This window comes from Gymnogyps californianus, chromosome 1 (genome assembly GCF_018139145.2).
Source record: "Gymnogyps californianus isolate 813 chromosome 1, ASM1813914v2, whole genome shotgun sequence".
NCBI lineage: Eukaryota > Metazoa > Chordata > Aves > Accipitriformes > Cathartidae > Gymnogyps > Gymnogyps californianus.
This window is the reverse complement of record NC_059471.1, coordinates 83,653,765-83,671,444: the sequence shown is the minus strand read 5'-3', so window position 1 is coordinate 83,671,444 and position 17,680 is coordinate 83,653,765. Positions and strand designations below refer to the sequence as shown.

The 17,680-nt window shown below is 41.0% G+C and overlaps 1 protein-coding gene across 2 annotated transcripts in view; it reads right to left on the bottom strand.

The window, feature by feature from the left end:
- The window catches only part of GLRA2 (glycine receptor alpha 2), a 135,363-nt gene that overhangs the window by 24,813 nt on the left and 92,870 nt on the right, over positions 1 to 17,680 (bottom strand). For both annotated transcript variants that reach the window (XM_050905870.1, XM_050905878.1), the window contains exon 8: positions 6,674 to 6,823. In XM_050905870.1, coding sequence (XP_050761827.1) covers positions 6,674 to 6,823 — 150 coding nt within the window. The remainder of the gene's footprint in view (positions 1 to 6,673; positions 6,824 to 17,680) is intronic.

The window sequence follows — 17,680 nt, the reverse complement described above, 5'->3', positions numbered from 1 at the left end:
ACACTAAGGATCCCAAACTTAACCCCTATTCTTGGTCACAGTGGTAACCATCACACGTATAATTTAGGAAGTCATCTTTGAGATGACGGTATGAATACTAGTGTATTGTGACTCATTTTGACTACTGATCATATAATAATTACTGTTTTCAAAAAGGGATGATTGAACCTGTGAAAACAGAGTTCTTCTCTTTGCCTGGAAACCCATCATTTTGAAAAATAAGCAAAACTTGTTTGATTAATACAAATCATATTTTAAAAAGTTATTTTCTTTCAGGTGATCTGGCACTATGGAAATTTAGATTTTAATATAATGAAACTGTACTACATCCTCAGTACCATCAGACTCATGGCTTCTGCAGCCTATACTCTGTCTATGCAAAACTTATCATGATACACAATAAATAGGCAACCATTTCTCTCAGCAGTGAAGTATTGCTACTGATGGGTGTATTTCACTGTGAGCAGGAAGACTACACGAGTCTTTAGGACAGGCATTGAATGATTCCTCCAACACAAACTGCGTAGGGAAGGCAGACAGGTTGAAGCACTGATTACCTGAGGATATAGGGATTTATTCTGTGTGGAAGGTGGCAACAGGTCCTGATAGTGCGATCTTTTCTAATGCAATGACAGGTCAATGGTTCAGCTGTAAATACAGTTTCTGGACCATCAATGATACAATCCAGACTTTTCTAGAGAAACTTTAACCAGTCTGATCTTTGGCTTAAGAGGTCTGATGGTCTCTTAAGGTGTCTTGTGCTTTCATGCAATGCTCTGCGGGTTGCAACACTAAGAAGAACAAGACCCAGCAGAAGGAATAGCAAAAGTAGTGACAGAGATATAGGCTTACAAAACTGGGAACAGTATTTTTCTTGTTTTGTAGATCTAGCTGCTAAATCCAGGAATCCTCGTCACGCGTGATTTAGTGCCTATTTTTTCTCTCCCCAGATTAGCACTGAATGATGCAGTATAAATATCCAATCACCCCTCTTTTACACTGTCTCTTCTTGACTATGACTTTTAGATTTGCATTCACCATAAACCCTTGGTTCAGTGAGCAATACCTCAGCAAGTCAAGCTCCCTGCTTGTGAGGCTTCTTGCGGCACCACAGGCTATGTTGTTATGTTCTCCTCTGCACATAAACGTCCTTCTCTTGAGCAGAAAAGTACCAAGCTGCAGCTATGGTAGCATTGCTCCAGAAACCTCTGTCTTGGTATGGCTCCTCTGTTCACCTCTCAAGTGCACATCACTTCTGTGGTGCGAGTTCTCCAAGGGAAATCAATGCCTGTGCAGCTCCAGCTTTTAGGGCTCTGCAGCAAAAGTACTTCAGCGACATGGCTCCTCTGTGTACTGTCCTGGCTGTATATGTAATACACAATATTCAAAAGTAGATGAGAGGTTTCTGCAAGCTTTCCTTAGAGAGAGGGTAACCGGACCTTACATGAACCTTAGCTGGACTACTAACACTTTGTGACTGATAAGACACGCAACAATACTTGGACTAGTTTTGTAGTTGTATGGCATCAGCTTTTGAGTGGCAGCATAGTAATATTGGTCATATCTTCTAGAGAGACCCCCAATTTTTTCTTTTTATGTTCAGTTTTGTATATGTGCAAATATGATTATTTCTACAATAGAAAGTATCCAGAAATGAAGGCTCTCTCCTACTGCTTGATATCATAGATCTGAAAGTGAACAATATACTGCATTGCAAACCCTCTATCCTAATTTTGCTGTGTAACATGAACTGTGGTTTTTTCTTTGTTTTTGAAAGCTACTAATTCCCTTTACAGTGTACAAAATCCACTGAAATCATCTGCATCTTATAATCACGTAACTTTACAGAGCCTGATCAAAGTCAGAGGCCCATTACAGCTCAAAAGTTGCTCAGGCAATGTTTTTGTTCTGGGAAATCAGGTCCTGAAAGATTTAAATCCTGGTCCCATTTTATTTAAATGGATATGTTTCATTTCTCAGCTACCAGTACCAAGCAGTGAGCTGCACACTAAGCTCATTTCTCTCTCCATCACTGATTTTATTACTTCCACAACTCACCCGCAATCTGGATCTATCAGCTGCTATCATATTGCTTCTGATCTGCTACATGTTATGCTGTGTAAAAGATTTTAGCCCCATGGCTCTTCTCCAAGCAAATAAAAAGAAACCAATGAAATACATTTTTTCATTCATAGCTATTCATACTCCACTAAGCAGGGCTCAGGACATCACGAGGATGAACACTGCAGGTTGATGGTTCAGGAATAAATATCATACCAATAAAAATGCATTTCATTATACATACCAAATTTTGTTGGAATGCACTCATCTGAAAGATGACACAATGTGGGATTTACTGTCTCAAGGTATTACTGTCTCAAGGCATCAACACACAAAGGAAGCCTATGGACGGTGGAAGCAAGGACAGGTAGCCTGGGAGGAATACAGGGAAAGTGTCTGAGCAGCCAGGGATCAGGTTAGGAAAGCTAAAGGCCTGATGGAATTAAACCTGGCCAGGGACGTCAAGGGCAACAAGAAAAGCTTCTATAGGTACGTCGGTGATAAAAGGAAGACTAGGGAAAATGTGGGCCCTCTCCAGAAGGAAATGGGAGACCTGGTTACCCAGGACATGGAGAAGGCTGAGGTACTCAATGACTTTTTTGCTTCAGTCTTCACCGGCAAGTGCTCCAGCCACACTGCCAAGTCGCAGAAGGCAAAGGCAAGGACTGGGAGAATGAAGAATCACCCACCATTGGAGAAGATCAGATTCAAAACCATCTAAGGAACCTGAAGGTGTACAAGTCCATGGGACCTGATGAGATGCATCTGCGGGTCCTAAGGGAACTGGTGGACAAAGTGGCTAAGCCACTACCCATCATATTTGAGAAGTCGTGGCAGTCCAGGGAAGTTCCCACTAACTGGAAAAGGGGAAACATAACCCCCATTTTTAAAAAGGGAAAAAAGGAAGACCTGGGGAACTACAGGCCAGTCAGTCTCACCTCTGTGCCCAGCAAGATCATGGAGCGGATCCTCCTGGAAACAATGCTAAGGCACATGGAAAATAAGGAGGTGATTGGTGACAGCCAACATGGCTCCACTAAGGGCAAATCGTGCCTGACAAATTTGGTGGCCTTCTATGACGGGGTTACAGCATTGGTGGATAAAGGAAGAGCAACTGTTGTCTTCTACCTGGACTTGTCCAAATCATTTGACACTGTCCAATGACATCCTTGTCTCTAGATTGGAGAACCATGGATTTGGCAGATGGACCACTCGGTGGATAAGGAATTGGCTGGATGGTCGCACTCAAAGAGTTGCGGTCAACAGCTCGATGTCCAAGTGGACAGCAGGGACAAGTGGTGTTCCTCAGGGGTCGGTATTGGGACCGACACTGTTTCACACCCTTGTCGGTGACATGGACAGTGGGATTGAGTGCATGCTCAGCAAGTTTGCTGACGACGCCAAGCTCTGTGGTGCAGTCGACACGCTGGAGGGCAGGGATGCCATCCAGAGGGACCTTGACAGGCTTGAGAGGCGGGCCCGTGTGAACCTCATGAGGTTCAACAAGGCCAAGTGCAAGGTCCTGCACATGGGTCGGGGCAATCCCAAGCACAAATACAGGCTGGGCAATGAGTGGATTGAGAGCAGCCCTGCGGAGAAGGACTTGGGGGTGTTGGTTGATGAGAAGCTCAACATGAGCCGGCAATGTGTGCTTGCAGCCCAGAAAGCCAACTGTATGCTGGGCTGCATCAAAAGAAGCGTGACCAGCAGGTCAAGGGAGGTGATTCTCCCCTTCTACTCCACTCTTGTGAGACCCCACCTGGAGTACTGCGTTCAGCTCTGGGGCCCCCAACATAAGAAGGACATGGACCTGTTAGAGAGAGTCCAGAGGAGGGCCACAAAGATGATCACAGTGCTGGAGCACCTCTGCTATGAAGACAGGCTGAGAGAGTTGGGGTTGTTCAGCCTGGAGAAGAGAAGGCTCCGGGGATACTTCATAGCAGCCTTCCAGTACCTAAAGGGGGCCTACAAGAAAGCTGGAGAGGGACTTTTTACAAGGGCATGTAGTGATAGGACAAGGGGTAATGGCTTTAAACTGAAAGAGGGTAGATTTAGATTAGATGGAAGGAAGAAGTTCTTCACTGTGAGGGTGATGAGGCACTGGAACACGTTTGCCCAGAGAGGTTGTGGATGGCCCCTCCCTGGAAGTGTTGAAGGCCAGGTTGGATGGGGCTTTGAGCAACCTGGTCTAGTGGAAGTTGTCCCTGCCCATGGCAGGGGGGTTGGAATTAGATGATCTTTAAGGTCCCTTCCAACCCAAACCATTCTATGATTCTATGATTCTATGATTTCCTATGCTCCTGTTCCCCCATTCACCCTATATTTATACAGGATCAGGCTACCAAATACACATGCACTTTCCTTGGGAGGTTTGGAATGGGGGTGGCACAAGCCAACCACGGAAAAAAGCAAGCATGAGGGTGGGCCACAAGGATGTACATCATGAAGCTGCTGTTCATGCTGGGGACAGTAGTGTGTATTTTGTGGGGACATTTAGCAAAGAGAATACAAGAGACTACTAGTGATGCCATCAAAATCATCCATTTTGCTGATTTATGACATCGCTGCACATACTAAAACTCTCTCTTGCTTTCTCTTTCTCACTACAGTTTTACCCTCAAACTTGAATTGCCGATCTGATTCACTGTCCCGTAAGCTGATGACTCTTTGCTCTGCAAGCCATTCATGCGCCGCATGGACTTGACGCTTTCATTCCCAACAGTCATAGTCTGTGCCTGTCCCCAGAGTGTCAGCACAGATAGCAGCAGCAAGAATGAGAATAGCACAGCGGTAACACGATGACACACATACAGAACACGCAAAGAGAAGAATGGCTCAGTTAGAGAAGACCATCATGCAAAACAATGTGAATCACTTTCAAGGCAAAATAAACTGAGAAAATCATGAGAGAAAAACTCAAGTACAAAGACGCAGAAAACACCTCCTAAATAGATGGTCTTAGTAACATTATTCCCTATTTTGAAATCTGTGCAACCAGATTCATAGGAAAAGTGAAAGCAAGCCTGTGCAAATGGATAGGTGTCTTACTCCAGCAGAATATTTCCTTGTATTTAATTAAGGCATTACCCATTTTGCAAAGAATCCATGTACTGACTGGCTTAGGATAAACACAGGTCTTTTGGTGATTTGGCTTTAAATAACTTTCTTTTAATAGTCACCAGAATAATCATTCCCACAGCAAATGAATGACCACTTCCATTGACCAAAACCTTGTAATTTTTGAGTGATGCCACTGGATACTGTTACTTACCAATGGTGGCTTCTTGCCTACTTGTTCTTCTCTAAAGAAGACATTGTATCCAAAACTGAAATTACAGACCCTACAGCAGCTTCTGCCACTGCCATGCCGTTTTCGGAAACAAAGGCTTCCTGTGGCAGTGCATCTGGCATGCGTGCCTGCAGATGGGCAAGCATTTCTGCTCTCTCCTGTAATCTAATCTTAATGGGAATCTCAATTCACCTGACAATAATATTAAACCAGAGAACAGCACTGAATTGCTTCCCAGAGCATCCGTCAAATATTACATTAGCTACAGAACATTTATTAGACAGACCTGTCAAAACACAAATGCCCTGTACCATTGTTGTCATCCCTCTTGTAAAGAAAACCATTATTTGTGGCTTGAAGCACTCATGCAGCTCAAGCAAATATTTACTTCACCTAGCAAATGCATATGTACAGCATAAACCTGAATGTTTCTCCTGATACTGAAAATCAGTGACATAGAAACAGGAAGGATGAAGCCTTTATAGTTGTGGGAATGATCATAACTGGACTAAAATTTAGTTTAATGTCTATTCTTGTCTTTCTATTTACAAAAGAAAAAAATCAGGAAAGATGGACAGACTTCCTAAAAATATTTCTAGACTGACATCTAGGTTAAAAACAAGCCTCTCTTTTACATTTCAGTCACTGTTATAAGATGATGTGATAACAATACTCACAACTAGGCCCTTTGTTAAAAATTTGATGTTTGTATCAGTAACAAACTGTGAAATAGTAGAGTCTAGAGAGGAAATTCTCCTAATCATTCTCTTCTTTAATGTGGCCACATTTCCTGGTTTCAGCTGGGAAAGACACCAGTTGCTGGTGGTTTAAAAGTGAGGGCAGAACTGCCGATCACTCTGCAATGGGCTACCCTAAGGAATCTCCCATTTTAGCATGACGAGCTAGGGTAGCACTAGAAAAGACAGGTCTCAGGCATGTGCTGATGTCAGCACATCTGGATGATGTCAAGGAAATAATATCGGTCCTCTGTCTATGTCATTGCTTCCAGCAGTTCCTTATCCACTGGTGGGTGCCACATAGTAGTGCAATATTTGTAAAGGTACAGCTGCCTCAGCAATTGCAAGAAAAGAATAAAATTCTTGGAGTCAGTGACCAATCTATTGACATTTATCGATAACTTCATAAACTGCAAATAAACCCAGTGGCCAGTTATCAGCTCTTTATCAAGGAGTAAATCACTCAAAAGGAAACTTTAGAATGAGACTCTTCTGCAAGGGCAAGAAGAACTGAGGTGAGAAATCAACTGAACGTCAGTGTGCTGTCAGAGCAGACTCAGTCACCCTAAGTAAAGAGCAGCTGTACCTTGTTTTGTCTTCTTTGCCTTCTTCGAAGCCTCAGAAACTCCTTGTGCTGCCGTGAAACAAAGTTGACTGCTGCATATTCCAGTAATGCAGCAAAGACAAAGAGAAGGCACACTGCCATCCAGATGTCGATAGCTTTTACATAGGAGACCTAGAAAGAAATACGACACAGCATGTTATATTTCAAAATTCTCCATAAGCTGAAGATATTGATGTGAAAAAATAGACGCATTTCTGCACAGCATGAGTTCCAGTTGTTCAACGAGGTGGGTTTTTTCTTGTTTTGTGTTTTGGTTTGTTAGTTTACTGGCTTATAACAAATAAATAATCCAACTGTTTGTTAATGGAAGTGCCTGTTCACAAAGAATACACAAATTACGAGCTACTGCCTTTAGGAAAAGAATCAGGATTAGTCTAACAAAATACAAGTGGTCTTACGGTCACAATCACAGCTTATCAGAAAGAATACAAATACAGGGTGTGATACAATACCTATTGAAAAACAACTCTAGAAAGTTTATAGTTATCATCTTTTTCATCTTTTATGAACCAGTTACCATACTGATTAAATAGTTATGTTTGGTATCCATAGCCTCAAAGTAAACTCAGGGTACTGTATCCTATGGGTTGATATGACTTTACTAATTAAATATTCGATCCTGGTTGCTTGACCTTTATCCAACAACTCTATAAGAAAAATAAATCTTCATAGATACTGTCTACTGCAAATACCCAAATACCAGATGCCTCTGTTCTAGTAAAAGCCTATTCTGATTTGAATTGACTAGTCCACAGTAAAATCAGATATATTACAGCACTGCAATGTCACAAGATTTTTGTCATATTACCCACACTGGGCCAAACAGTAGCCAATTAATGAGCTACACACTATGCATATCAAAGGTACCTTGTCCTCCATAGCTGTATTTGGTCTCTGCCTTTCTTTGTAGTCTTGCAGTTTTTAAGCAGAGACCTTACAACTAGGCAACAGCAGGTTGTCTCTTTTGTTTATCAGGTATTACATCCAGGGTAGAATTAAAATCATTTGACTTTTAATGTCTACAACTTACATGTGAGCTAGTTGCCTAAGCTGCTTTGACATAAATAAATCAAGGAATAAAGAAGAACAAGCATTTCTAGGATGCAATGCATCTGAACTGTTTTAGATGTCTTCTCTAGGATGAGAAGAATAACACCCAAATAGTGCTTCTTCATCTTCATGTCTATAAAGAGGAGCTTAGAATCACTGTCTAAGCATAGACACATGGAGCTTTACTCAGTTGTCTAAATAAAAGCATCACATACTGCCACTTTAGGTACCTAGCCTCCATTTGCTAATCCAGCAGAACACAAATCTCCAGTACCATACTAACCAGTCCTCTGGAGATGTCTGAGATACCCAAGGTCACCTCAAATGGCACCACCATACAACTGAATCAAGATAAGCAAAATGGATCGTACCTAAACCCTGAAAAATTATAATCGAAGGTATTTGACATCTGAAAAATACCCTGCAGGCCAAACATTTCAATGCAGTCAAAACATACAGTGGTCTGAAAAGAGAGCAGAAAAGGATGTGTTGTGCATCTAACACTCTAATATTTAGGAGACCCAATCTCCACCTTGGATAACTCCATCTCTACCCTTTGCACACACTATTCAAAATGACCTTGCTTTTATGGTTGTGGCTACCATTTCGTGATGAAGGGAAGCACACCTATTTCAGTAGATTTTGCTCCTATTTACCATGTGCTTGAATAGCATCACTTTTCAAAGTCTGTAGAACATTTTTTGTTAGTGATGTCAAACAGAATATACTGCACTATATGTGCTCCAGCAAGCAATATGAGCAGAGGAACTGGCATTTAAAGCATGGCAGAAAGAATACAGAGCTCCATCCTGCAGATCCTGAACACTGAGCAGGACATTCTAGAGGAGGTAAGTACTATTATTCAGCCTACATTACAGGAACATACATTTCAGTAGCTGAGGCTATAGTGCAGCTCCACACTGCAGTGCCCACAATACAACACGCATAGACTGAGATGGAAGAGGAGGATTTAGCACGCTAAGGTGACACTATGAATCTGTGCCTTTCAATTAGATACACAGCAGGCATGCACTTTGCTCTCCCACACATAAAAAAATTTTACAAGTTACATCTTTACTGAGCAGCTGTGAAACCCAGTGAAAACTCAGCAATGTCCCAGACACTCTGTGCCACAGGCTGAGGCGCAGTAGGAATCAAGTCACCGTAATTTGTGTAAAATGCAGCTGAATTTAGATTGTTTGTTACCTTACTTGAAGGGGTAGCTTGTTTTCCTTTACAAATGCCCTTAGGAGACATATTAGACATGCATAAACAGCTGGACTGTGCTGCCAGAGACAGCACAATGCAGGGAGCTGAAGCCACAAGAATCAGCATTTCTGTCTGTGCAAATCCTGTCCTAGTGGGCTTAGAGCAGGGAGGGCAAAATAATAAAGGAAGCCCTGAGTTAGCCTTCCTGCCATTTACACAGTGCTGCCATAAATGGCATCCACACAATTGCTGAGCCAACTGGATTATTTTATCTCCAGCCTGCTGGGCTGGAATCAGAGGATCACGATATACTTGGCAGGTACGTAGCTTGTTTTATTGTTTAGCCATTGCCATACCATGGCACAGCTTTACATGAGAAAACAGAAAGCAATTGCTTCCAACAACACGTTAACAATAAATAAATGGGGAAGTCCTGCAATGAGTGAAAGCTGACCCCTTTGTTTTCAAATCACTTTATGTAATTTTATCTATGTATCCCCAGTATGTACAGAATTATGCTGCTAAAAGCCTAAAAACCCATGCAATTTTCTGAAGCCAGACTTTTTTCTGGCCACCCCTATGCATGGAAAATGACTTGGATCTATTACACCAAGCCTAGGAGGGCCTCACCTGGTACACGTTTCCAGAGAAGTCCTAAACTGAGTGCCCAGATTTTAGACCAGCACTTTGGTATCTAAAGCATTCACAATGCAGAGTTTCAGTGGATTTTAGGGTCTCTGTCTGCTTTATCTGACTTTAGCTTGTGTCTTCCTTCAACTAGGAAATGGTCACACCTACCAGATGATTGCAGACTGATCTGAAGTGGACCTCTCTCAACCACCCCTGCTGAAGCTGTTGACCTTGTATGAAAACACTTAAAAATACATTGGCTTGGGAACTGGGAACAGGGTCTCCCCTTCCTAGATGCAAATCTTAAGCAGTGGAATATGAAGTCATTCTCTGTCTCTGTGTCCCAAACACATGCAGGGATTGAGAAGGCCTTATCACAGAGTATTTCCTGGTGCTTGAACAATTTCCTCAGTGAGATGAGCACAGAAAGGATGTGAATTTGATCTGCACATTCCAGGTGAGTGCTATAACCACTTGCCTACCAGATGCTGTAGCTTCTTACTGCAGTGACTCACGTGTCAGTGAAATGCCTTTTTCTAGGAGCTCCTCAGCCATTTCTCACTTATCTCCACATGAAGCTCTCCACTCGGTTCTAGTGTGCATCTCATTCCTAGGTTCTTATTTCTCCTTTGCACTGTACAAGGAACCTTTCAAATCTAATTTTCAGTTAAAAATATTGCTGAGTGACATGCTTATAGGCACTGGGGTCTGCAAAACTGAGTACTTCGTGATATCATAGGCACATCCATTGCTTTGGGAGGTTCTTCCACCAAACTCAAACACAGTGTTACCAGCCATGTTTTTTTCCCAGATCATAGTATAGCATGAAAACTTGTATGTTTGCTCAATTAAAAGCCTTACATCACCTGTTTTTGTAAGGACTCATCAAACAACACTGTATCTCCAGCTTCCTTAACTACCGTGTCCATACTCCATGCTCCATAGTCAATAATATGTACATGTAGGACAGTACAGACCTTGATTTTTTTGGAGATGGTTTCATCTCACCTAACTTAAAACATGTTATGTACATGTGGTTTTTTAAATTAATGATAAGAAATAAGCATTTTTAGGACAAAATGCATCTAAGTGGAAGGTAGATATCTATACTATAGTCAAAAGAACTGTACCCTAAAAATGCCAGTCTCTCATTTTTGACCAAGACTGGAGTTTTGGATGGCTTTTTCAGGTATATATGTCTGCTTGATATATGCCAACTTTGGTTAGATAAAGCCTGTGAATCATCTCTGTTAGCTAGTATCTTGATGTAATCCTAAGCAGAACAGAGCAGAATAACAGAAGTTACCCCACAGGAGCCTACATAATAGAGATTGTTACCTGAGCATTTGCCACCTTTCCCATAATTTCACTTGCAGGACAGAACGCAAGGTCTACAGTAACACTACAAATTCAGAGTTGACATTACCAAGCTACCAAGTATAAAATGAAAAGTTAGTGGTGATTGTTTTTTTCAAAGTTAGACCTTGTAAAACTTCCTCTGAACAGCCTGTAACCCTGACAGCACACCGGCTCCATTTACTTTGCAGTACTTTTAGAAGTGGATATTTGGAAACTCTGCCTGTTCTGTGTTATCATGTTCAGAAAGCACAATAAGATTTTCTTGCCCTTTTCTTTCTTTAAATAGCTGCTCCATTTTTTACTGCATGTTGCAGAGCTTCCTCTCTAATGTTGTTTAGGGGGAGGGAATTTAATGGCTCCCACCAATAAAACCATAAATTATATCAATTATTCAGATGCTCTGTAAATGTTTGAGGGACAGCTAATGAGGGAACTTTTTCAGAGTGAGAGCTGTCTGCACCAAGAGCCAAGTATGATAAGGCTAAGCACAGTAAAAGTGACAGAGCAACTCCTTTCCCTTCATAATTTTCCTCATTTGTTATTTGGCCATGCCCACTATGTAAATAAAAGACCAGTTTATGCTCCATACAGCACTGCTGTAGCATCAATGACCCCAATGAAGTTCCTGGAAATGAAAGTCCAAGGAGGATTACACTGTTCATGAAGACCTTACAAAGATTAAACTTTCCACTTTTCCAGCTCTTTTTATTTTAGCACTGTGACTCTCACAGCTTCTCGGTACTTTTCGACATATTGCCATGTGTCACCACCAGAACGAAGCGTGCTTTTGTGGAGGGAAGCCGGGGGAAAACATGGTCATGGGTCCTGCAGCTGAGCAGCTGTCATTTGTTGACATTTGTGAATCAGCCCAAATGTAAGGTCTATTTCTGCTACAGCGCCAGCCTCATGAGACTCAAGACAACTGCTTTAACTCTCTGATTCTGTCAAACAGGTGTAAAATGGGAATAAAGACACATCCGTTCACTCCCAGAGTTCTGCATTGTGAAAATAACTTCAATATGCAGTGCAAGGTGCTCAGCCTGTGTTAAAAACCATCTATTAACTTATTTTGTTTGATAGGATCTCATGAAAAAATATCTTTGGCTTGTGATTTGAAACCCCAAACCTCTGCTTTTGCACAATACCACATTCTAGGCAAGATTTTTTTTAAAGAAGAAAATTTTCAGCTAATGGGAAATGTTACAATTTGAAATTAATTTCTCATATGCATTAAAAGAATCTCTTGGGGAAAAAAAATTCAGAGAATTTTTCAGACTGGAAATGTGGAAATAGAACAAAGTAACATTTTAAATCAAAACTGAAACAAAAGTTATATAAAACTGCCTTCCAGTACAAGGCATTGATGTTGCATTAAATTTCACTTTATTTTTTTAAACTAAAACACTTACATGAAATTCTGTTATCATAAAACTTACTGGGTTTTTTTTTTTCCAATCTTGAATTCATAAAGAAATTTATAGCTCTTTCCTGCATGTCAGCTTTATATAGCTGAAGCTGAAAGCACCAGTCCTGGTTTCATCACAGTTTCCAGGCAGAGAAGTTTCTGAATGAAGAACATGCTGTTAGCTGCTATTACAAGGAAAATATTTTCTTTTTGTCTCACTCTTACTCTGGATCTTTCTTTTCACCCAAGTGTTTCACCCCCATGAAATATCATCATTCTAAAACAAATTCATATTAGAAAATGCATATTACTTTCCCAGTCCTAAAACCTTAGTCATTTTACACTATTCTGTTGTTGCAACACTTTCCAGTTAATTATCCTTCACACTGTCCAATTTGAAAGGATCATAGTCACTGTGCAATACCTCGACGGGTCAGGTCAACAAGACTTTTTAGCTTCGTGGACAACACGGCATAAACCAGAAAGTGTTTTAGATTCCACCAAGTTTAAAATTAATGGGATTGATTGCCTGGTAAGGAATTCTTCATGAAGTGTTCAGGAGAGGGCAAGTAAAGCAACTGTCCGTCACAGCTGGCTTTGGGACCTGTTCTCGAAGGGTGCTGCTTCTGCGGGGGAGGGAATGAGAATGAAAGCTTTCATCTTCCACACTGCAGTAAATGTTTGTTTGCCTCTTCAAGACTTTAATGTCCATATTCTTTCCATAATATACTTTGCAATGAAAAAGGTTAAGCTATCAGAATTACTATTCTGTTACTGGAAAATGAGCGCTCATAGTATGGGGCACATTTTGGCAGGAGATTGTTCATCGGTGAATGAGTCCTGTGGAAGCTGTAGGTGTTCTTCATCAACTCACTTACTGCATTGCTAGGTGGCTTGGGAAGACAACCAGCCTGGCTGGTGACCTTCTTTCCTTTTGAGGTGAAATGGGGTTAAAATCAAGTCCCAAATGTCCCACTTGGGAACCAAGCTACTACCCTCAGAGTAAAATGCCTGTTCCGAGATGATGACGTAACTGATTTGGTTTGTTTTTTGGACGAATGAAAAAAATGACAATATTTGGTGAATGTGAGACACATTTTTTCCAGTTATTTTAATAAAACTTGACTTTTTTTAACTGACCAAAATATTTTGTTCAACTCTTTTTTCTTTTTTTTTTTTTCCCAGAAACATCTACTTCGTCTTCCATTTTTAAAGGAAATGTGGGCAATTTTCAAAACAAAACAAGAAACAAGCAAGAAATATTTAATTTAAAAATGCTGAAACAAACTCTCCCACCCTCCCTCCATTATTCAGAATCCATCTGAAAGTATCCCCCTAACTCAGCAGGGACTCACAAGTTGTTCCAGTCACCCAAAATTGCCTTTTTCAGTGAATAAACTATTCATCCAAAATTTTTTGCTCTATTTCTATCACAGGTTCTGCCAAGTCATGAGATGCTAAACCTCCCACCCACTGCTGATGCAGAACTAAACGCTGACTGCTTTCAAGCCAGGAAAAGTATGGAAACCATTTATGGTTTGTTTTTCCTTCAAAGATGAAGAAAAGTGTTCTTCAAGTCTTTGAAGATGATCAGGAAGTTAAGGTATTTACAAAGATGCTCAGAGAGAGGCCCCTGGGCAGGGGCCAGAAGAGGTGATCACAGGTGTGCAACAAAATTCACTAATACAGCTAATAGCTATTTTTGTCGTGGTAACCAGCCCAAGATGCCGCAGATGCAGTACCGGTTTGTGAGTGGTGAACGCTACTGCTGTACCAGTTCAATCCTACTCCCACTGAAGAGACTGAGCAAGATGCTCCCCACTTTCAGAGTGGGGATGGCCCCCAAGAAACTGCAGGTATTATCCAACACTTTGTGAACCTCTGCAACACAGGGCTAACACCTGATTCAGATGACGCAGGACTGTGTTATAGTACGTCCTGCAGGATGTGATAAAGGGAGCACAGAGCCGTAACTGCACACCGGAGACTGGTATTTCTTTAAATTATATAACTATATTCTATATGACACATTACAAAAAAAGTAAACTTGTGTTCCAGGTAAACGACAGCCATTGTAGAGAAGCAATAAAATATTTCTTTTTAGCATGGGCTGTGTCTATTCATACTTTGTGATCTTTCTTCTCAAACAGCATGTTTCCACCTTTGAAAAATGTAATCCCATAAATACAGAATCAGTTATCAGATTGGTGAAGCCAAGACTGCTTGGTTTTCCTTCCCAAGGGCATATGAAGTATTGGCATATTCATCTTGTGTCATTTTGTGCAATCATATGGCATAGTTGCTTTGTATTTCCCATTCCTGACAATTCATTCTTTCTGTACAGGAAATTTAGACAGGATGTACCATTGCCACTTCAAAAGCCCTTGACTTCCTTGCAAATAGTGTGACTATTTTTCAGACATTAAGCAAAAAAAACCAACTGAGAAATAGCTTAAGACAGTTTTTCTAACCAAGCTGGTTACAGCTGAGAAAACAAAGGCTTGTGCTTTGGACAGATAATGGCGTTGGTTGTCAGCTTGGAAGCAAACTGGGTGACTTTATTATGCATTGATAATGCAAGGATGGGCTGACCTCTGCTACCGGCAATGAAGTAACACTAATTAAAATTGTAACCAGGGTCAAAAGCCCACTTTTGCAAACAGGTAGTCAACCGTGTGTTGTATCACTTTTCACTAAGATGACAATAAAGTGGAAATGTCTCTTATATCTAGGCCAGGAGTTCAGGTCTAGCTCAGGCCACTACGGAAATGGTTAACAAGATGGTACAGATGGGAAATGCTGAATTATTTGGAAACAGGAGGTTCTAGTGACCCTCCCCAAGAACGGTGTTGAGTTCATGCCCTGTAAATAAGGGCAGAGTGGAACTAAGAATGAGCGGATCTGCATCAGGGTGTGCAAAATTTGGGTGCACAGATGGACCAAAAAATAAAGAGACAAGTTATTTCTGTCTGATTTTCTCTTTTCAGGCCCTTGCAGAAACAGATTTTGGGGAGAATCAAAACTGTGAAAGAGAGAGAGGGGCAAAAATGCAAATTATTCTGTTCATCATTAATTAGGACTTTGGCATCCACCAGGGCACTGCTGACTTTTCTCATTGCCCTGATCCTGAAAAACACACTGGACAAGAACAGGTCAGAGGACACCACCACTCCTACCAGCTCAGCCACATCCTCAGCACGACATGGAAATATAGGGAATTGTGGTTCTTGTCACTCTCCAGCCTCTCTCTGCCCTCTTGGTAAGAAGAGTCTGGATTAACTGGCCAACAAAAACATGCTCTGCTGTAGTGTCGCAGACCAAGAGGCAGCTAACGCCACCCCAACCCAATATCACAGTCAAAGGTGGTACAGTGCTATCAGATCTCAGACAAGCCAGTAAGACCCACAGTCTGTGCTTGAGCTGTCTCAGAAAGAGTCCTGCAACACCAAGCATCAGCTTCTCACCACCAATATTCTGCACATCTCTGCTCTTTTCCTCGGTCCCACTTTCTGTTCTGTCTTCTTCTGTCTTCAAGAAATTGGTCTTGAATAAGAGCTCACAACCATTTGACTAAGTCTTTTTCTTTTTTGCTTCAAAAACAACCAGCTTTCTGATAAAGCTTTCTACGGTCAAAGGGAAAAACAATCCTCCTGCCCCCAAAAAAACCTAGGACTCTCTGTGCACGTAGACTCCCCACAGGTAACTACAGTGTCTCAGTGCCCCACCAATTGATCCTTTGGGTTTGGCTTGTGAATAAAGCCAGAAAAGCAAGGTCATGTTGGCAGAAATAAAATAAATAATACCAATATTTGTGACATTTCTTGTGTAAGTAATCAACAGATTGGTGGAGCCATGGTGATCAGTTTATGAAGGCGACAAATAAGGATTGATGTCCCTGCTACAAGGAAGCAGCTTCTTATTGTTAAGTAATTGAAAGACATTTATCACAGAGACACACCCCCATATCCAGCTCAGAGCAGTGCAAATTGAGAATTATATGTGGCTGCATTAAGACACGGGCAAATACACATACGGGCAGCCTTTGTAGCTAGATGACAATGTCAGTCTCAGGTCTCATTTACAATAGAAGTTTCTGTCTCTTCCTTCCTAGTGAAATCAAGAGATAATATTTCTTTAACGTCATTAAATGCCCACTTGACTATTTGGACTCTAAGTGGTAAATTCTTCAGTGGATGAGAGCTTGGATAAAAACAATCACCAAGGAGAAAAAACTGAGGAAGATTAAAGAGGAGCCACAAAACCATGATTGCACGATTGCTAGCAAGAACTGCTGGCAGGATTTTGAAACAATGATGTCATTAAATTCATAAAGTAAAATGCTGATACTTACCAAAGGAGCATTTATATTTAAGATTCATTTGAAATAAGAAGCCAATGTGGTACGTATCAGAGTACAGCCAGAATGCCTACTTCTAAAATGCCCGCTTTTCTGCTGTGATTACAGTTTTCTAAAATGTTTTTTTGTTTGGGTTTTTTCTTCAAACAGAGCATTAACTCAGGTTCAGAAAACCCTTTCCATTTCCTCTGTAGATCCAAAAGTGCCTCAGCCACCTCAGGTGAAAAGTAATCTTCATTCAGCTCAGCCACAGCCATGCCAGATGCAGTTATTACCTCTGCCACCCGCTTAGGAAGAATTGCACCAAATTGCATTATTCTTTGACCTTTGAAGAGTTAACTGACTCAGTGCATGACTGTTATCAAATTACAAGTCAGAATTTTATTTTTGTAGCAATAGGAACAAGTCTCTTCCTTTCATGTAAAGCAGGTAAGAATCACGGAACTGGCAGCTTGCAGTGTAGCTACCACGATCAATACCAAGAACATTTGCACCTATATGTACATTTTTAGGTATTATTTTTCCATTGGATAGCACGAAAATTGTGTTAAAGCTCAGGTGACTGCAGAACATTCTACAACATCCTCTCTGTGCTGTATTTCCTATTGTAGTCACAACTAAGTGAACCATTAAAAGTGATCCAATTCACTGAACCAAACAACAAAACCCTAAAATTAGAAAAAGGATGCCTAGGGGAATATGCCTTTTTTTCTTTCACTCTTGGTCTCTGCTGTTTGTGAATAGAGAGTTGATTTTCTAATTCTTCCCTAAGATTATATTCCTAAATTCTGGATTTCTTAGGAGTTCCAGCAATGTAATTTGGTGGGAAAAGGCATTTGTTTATTTTTATGACTGCCAGTCTCTCTAGATTAGAGATGGGTAAATTAAATTAATCCTTTGGTCAGAGAAAATTGCCTTACCAATGCTAAATATAATATCAGACTAAAACAACTGAGAA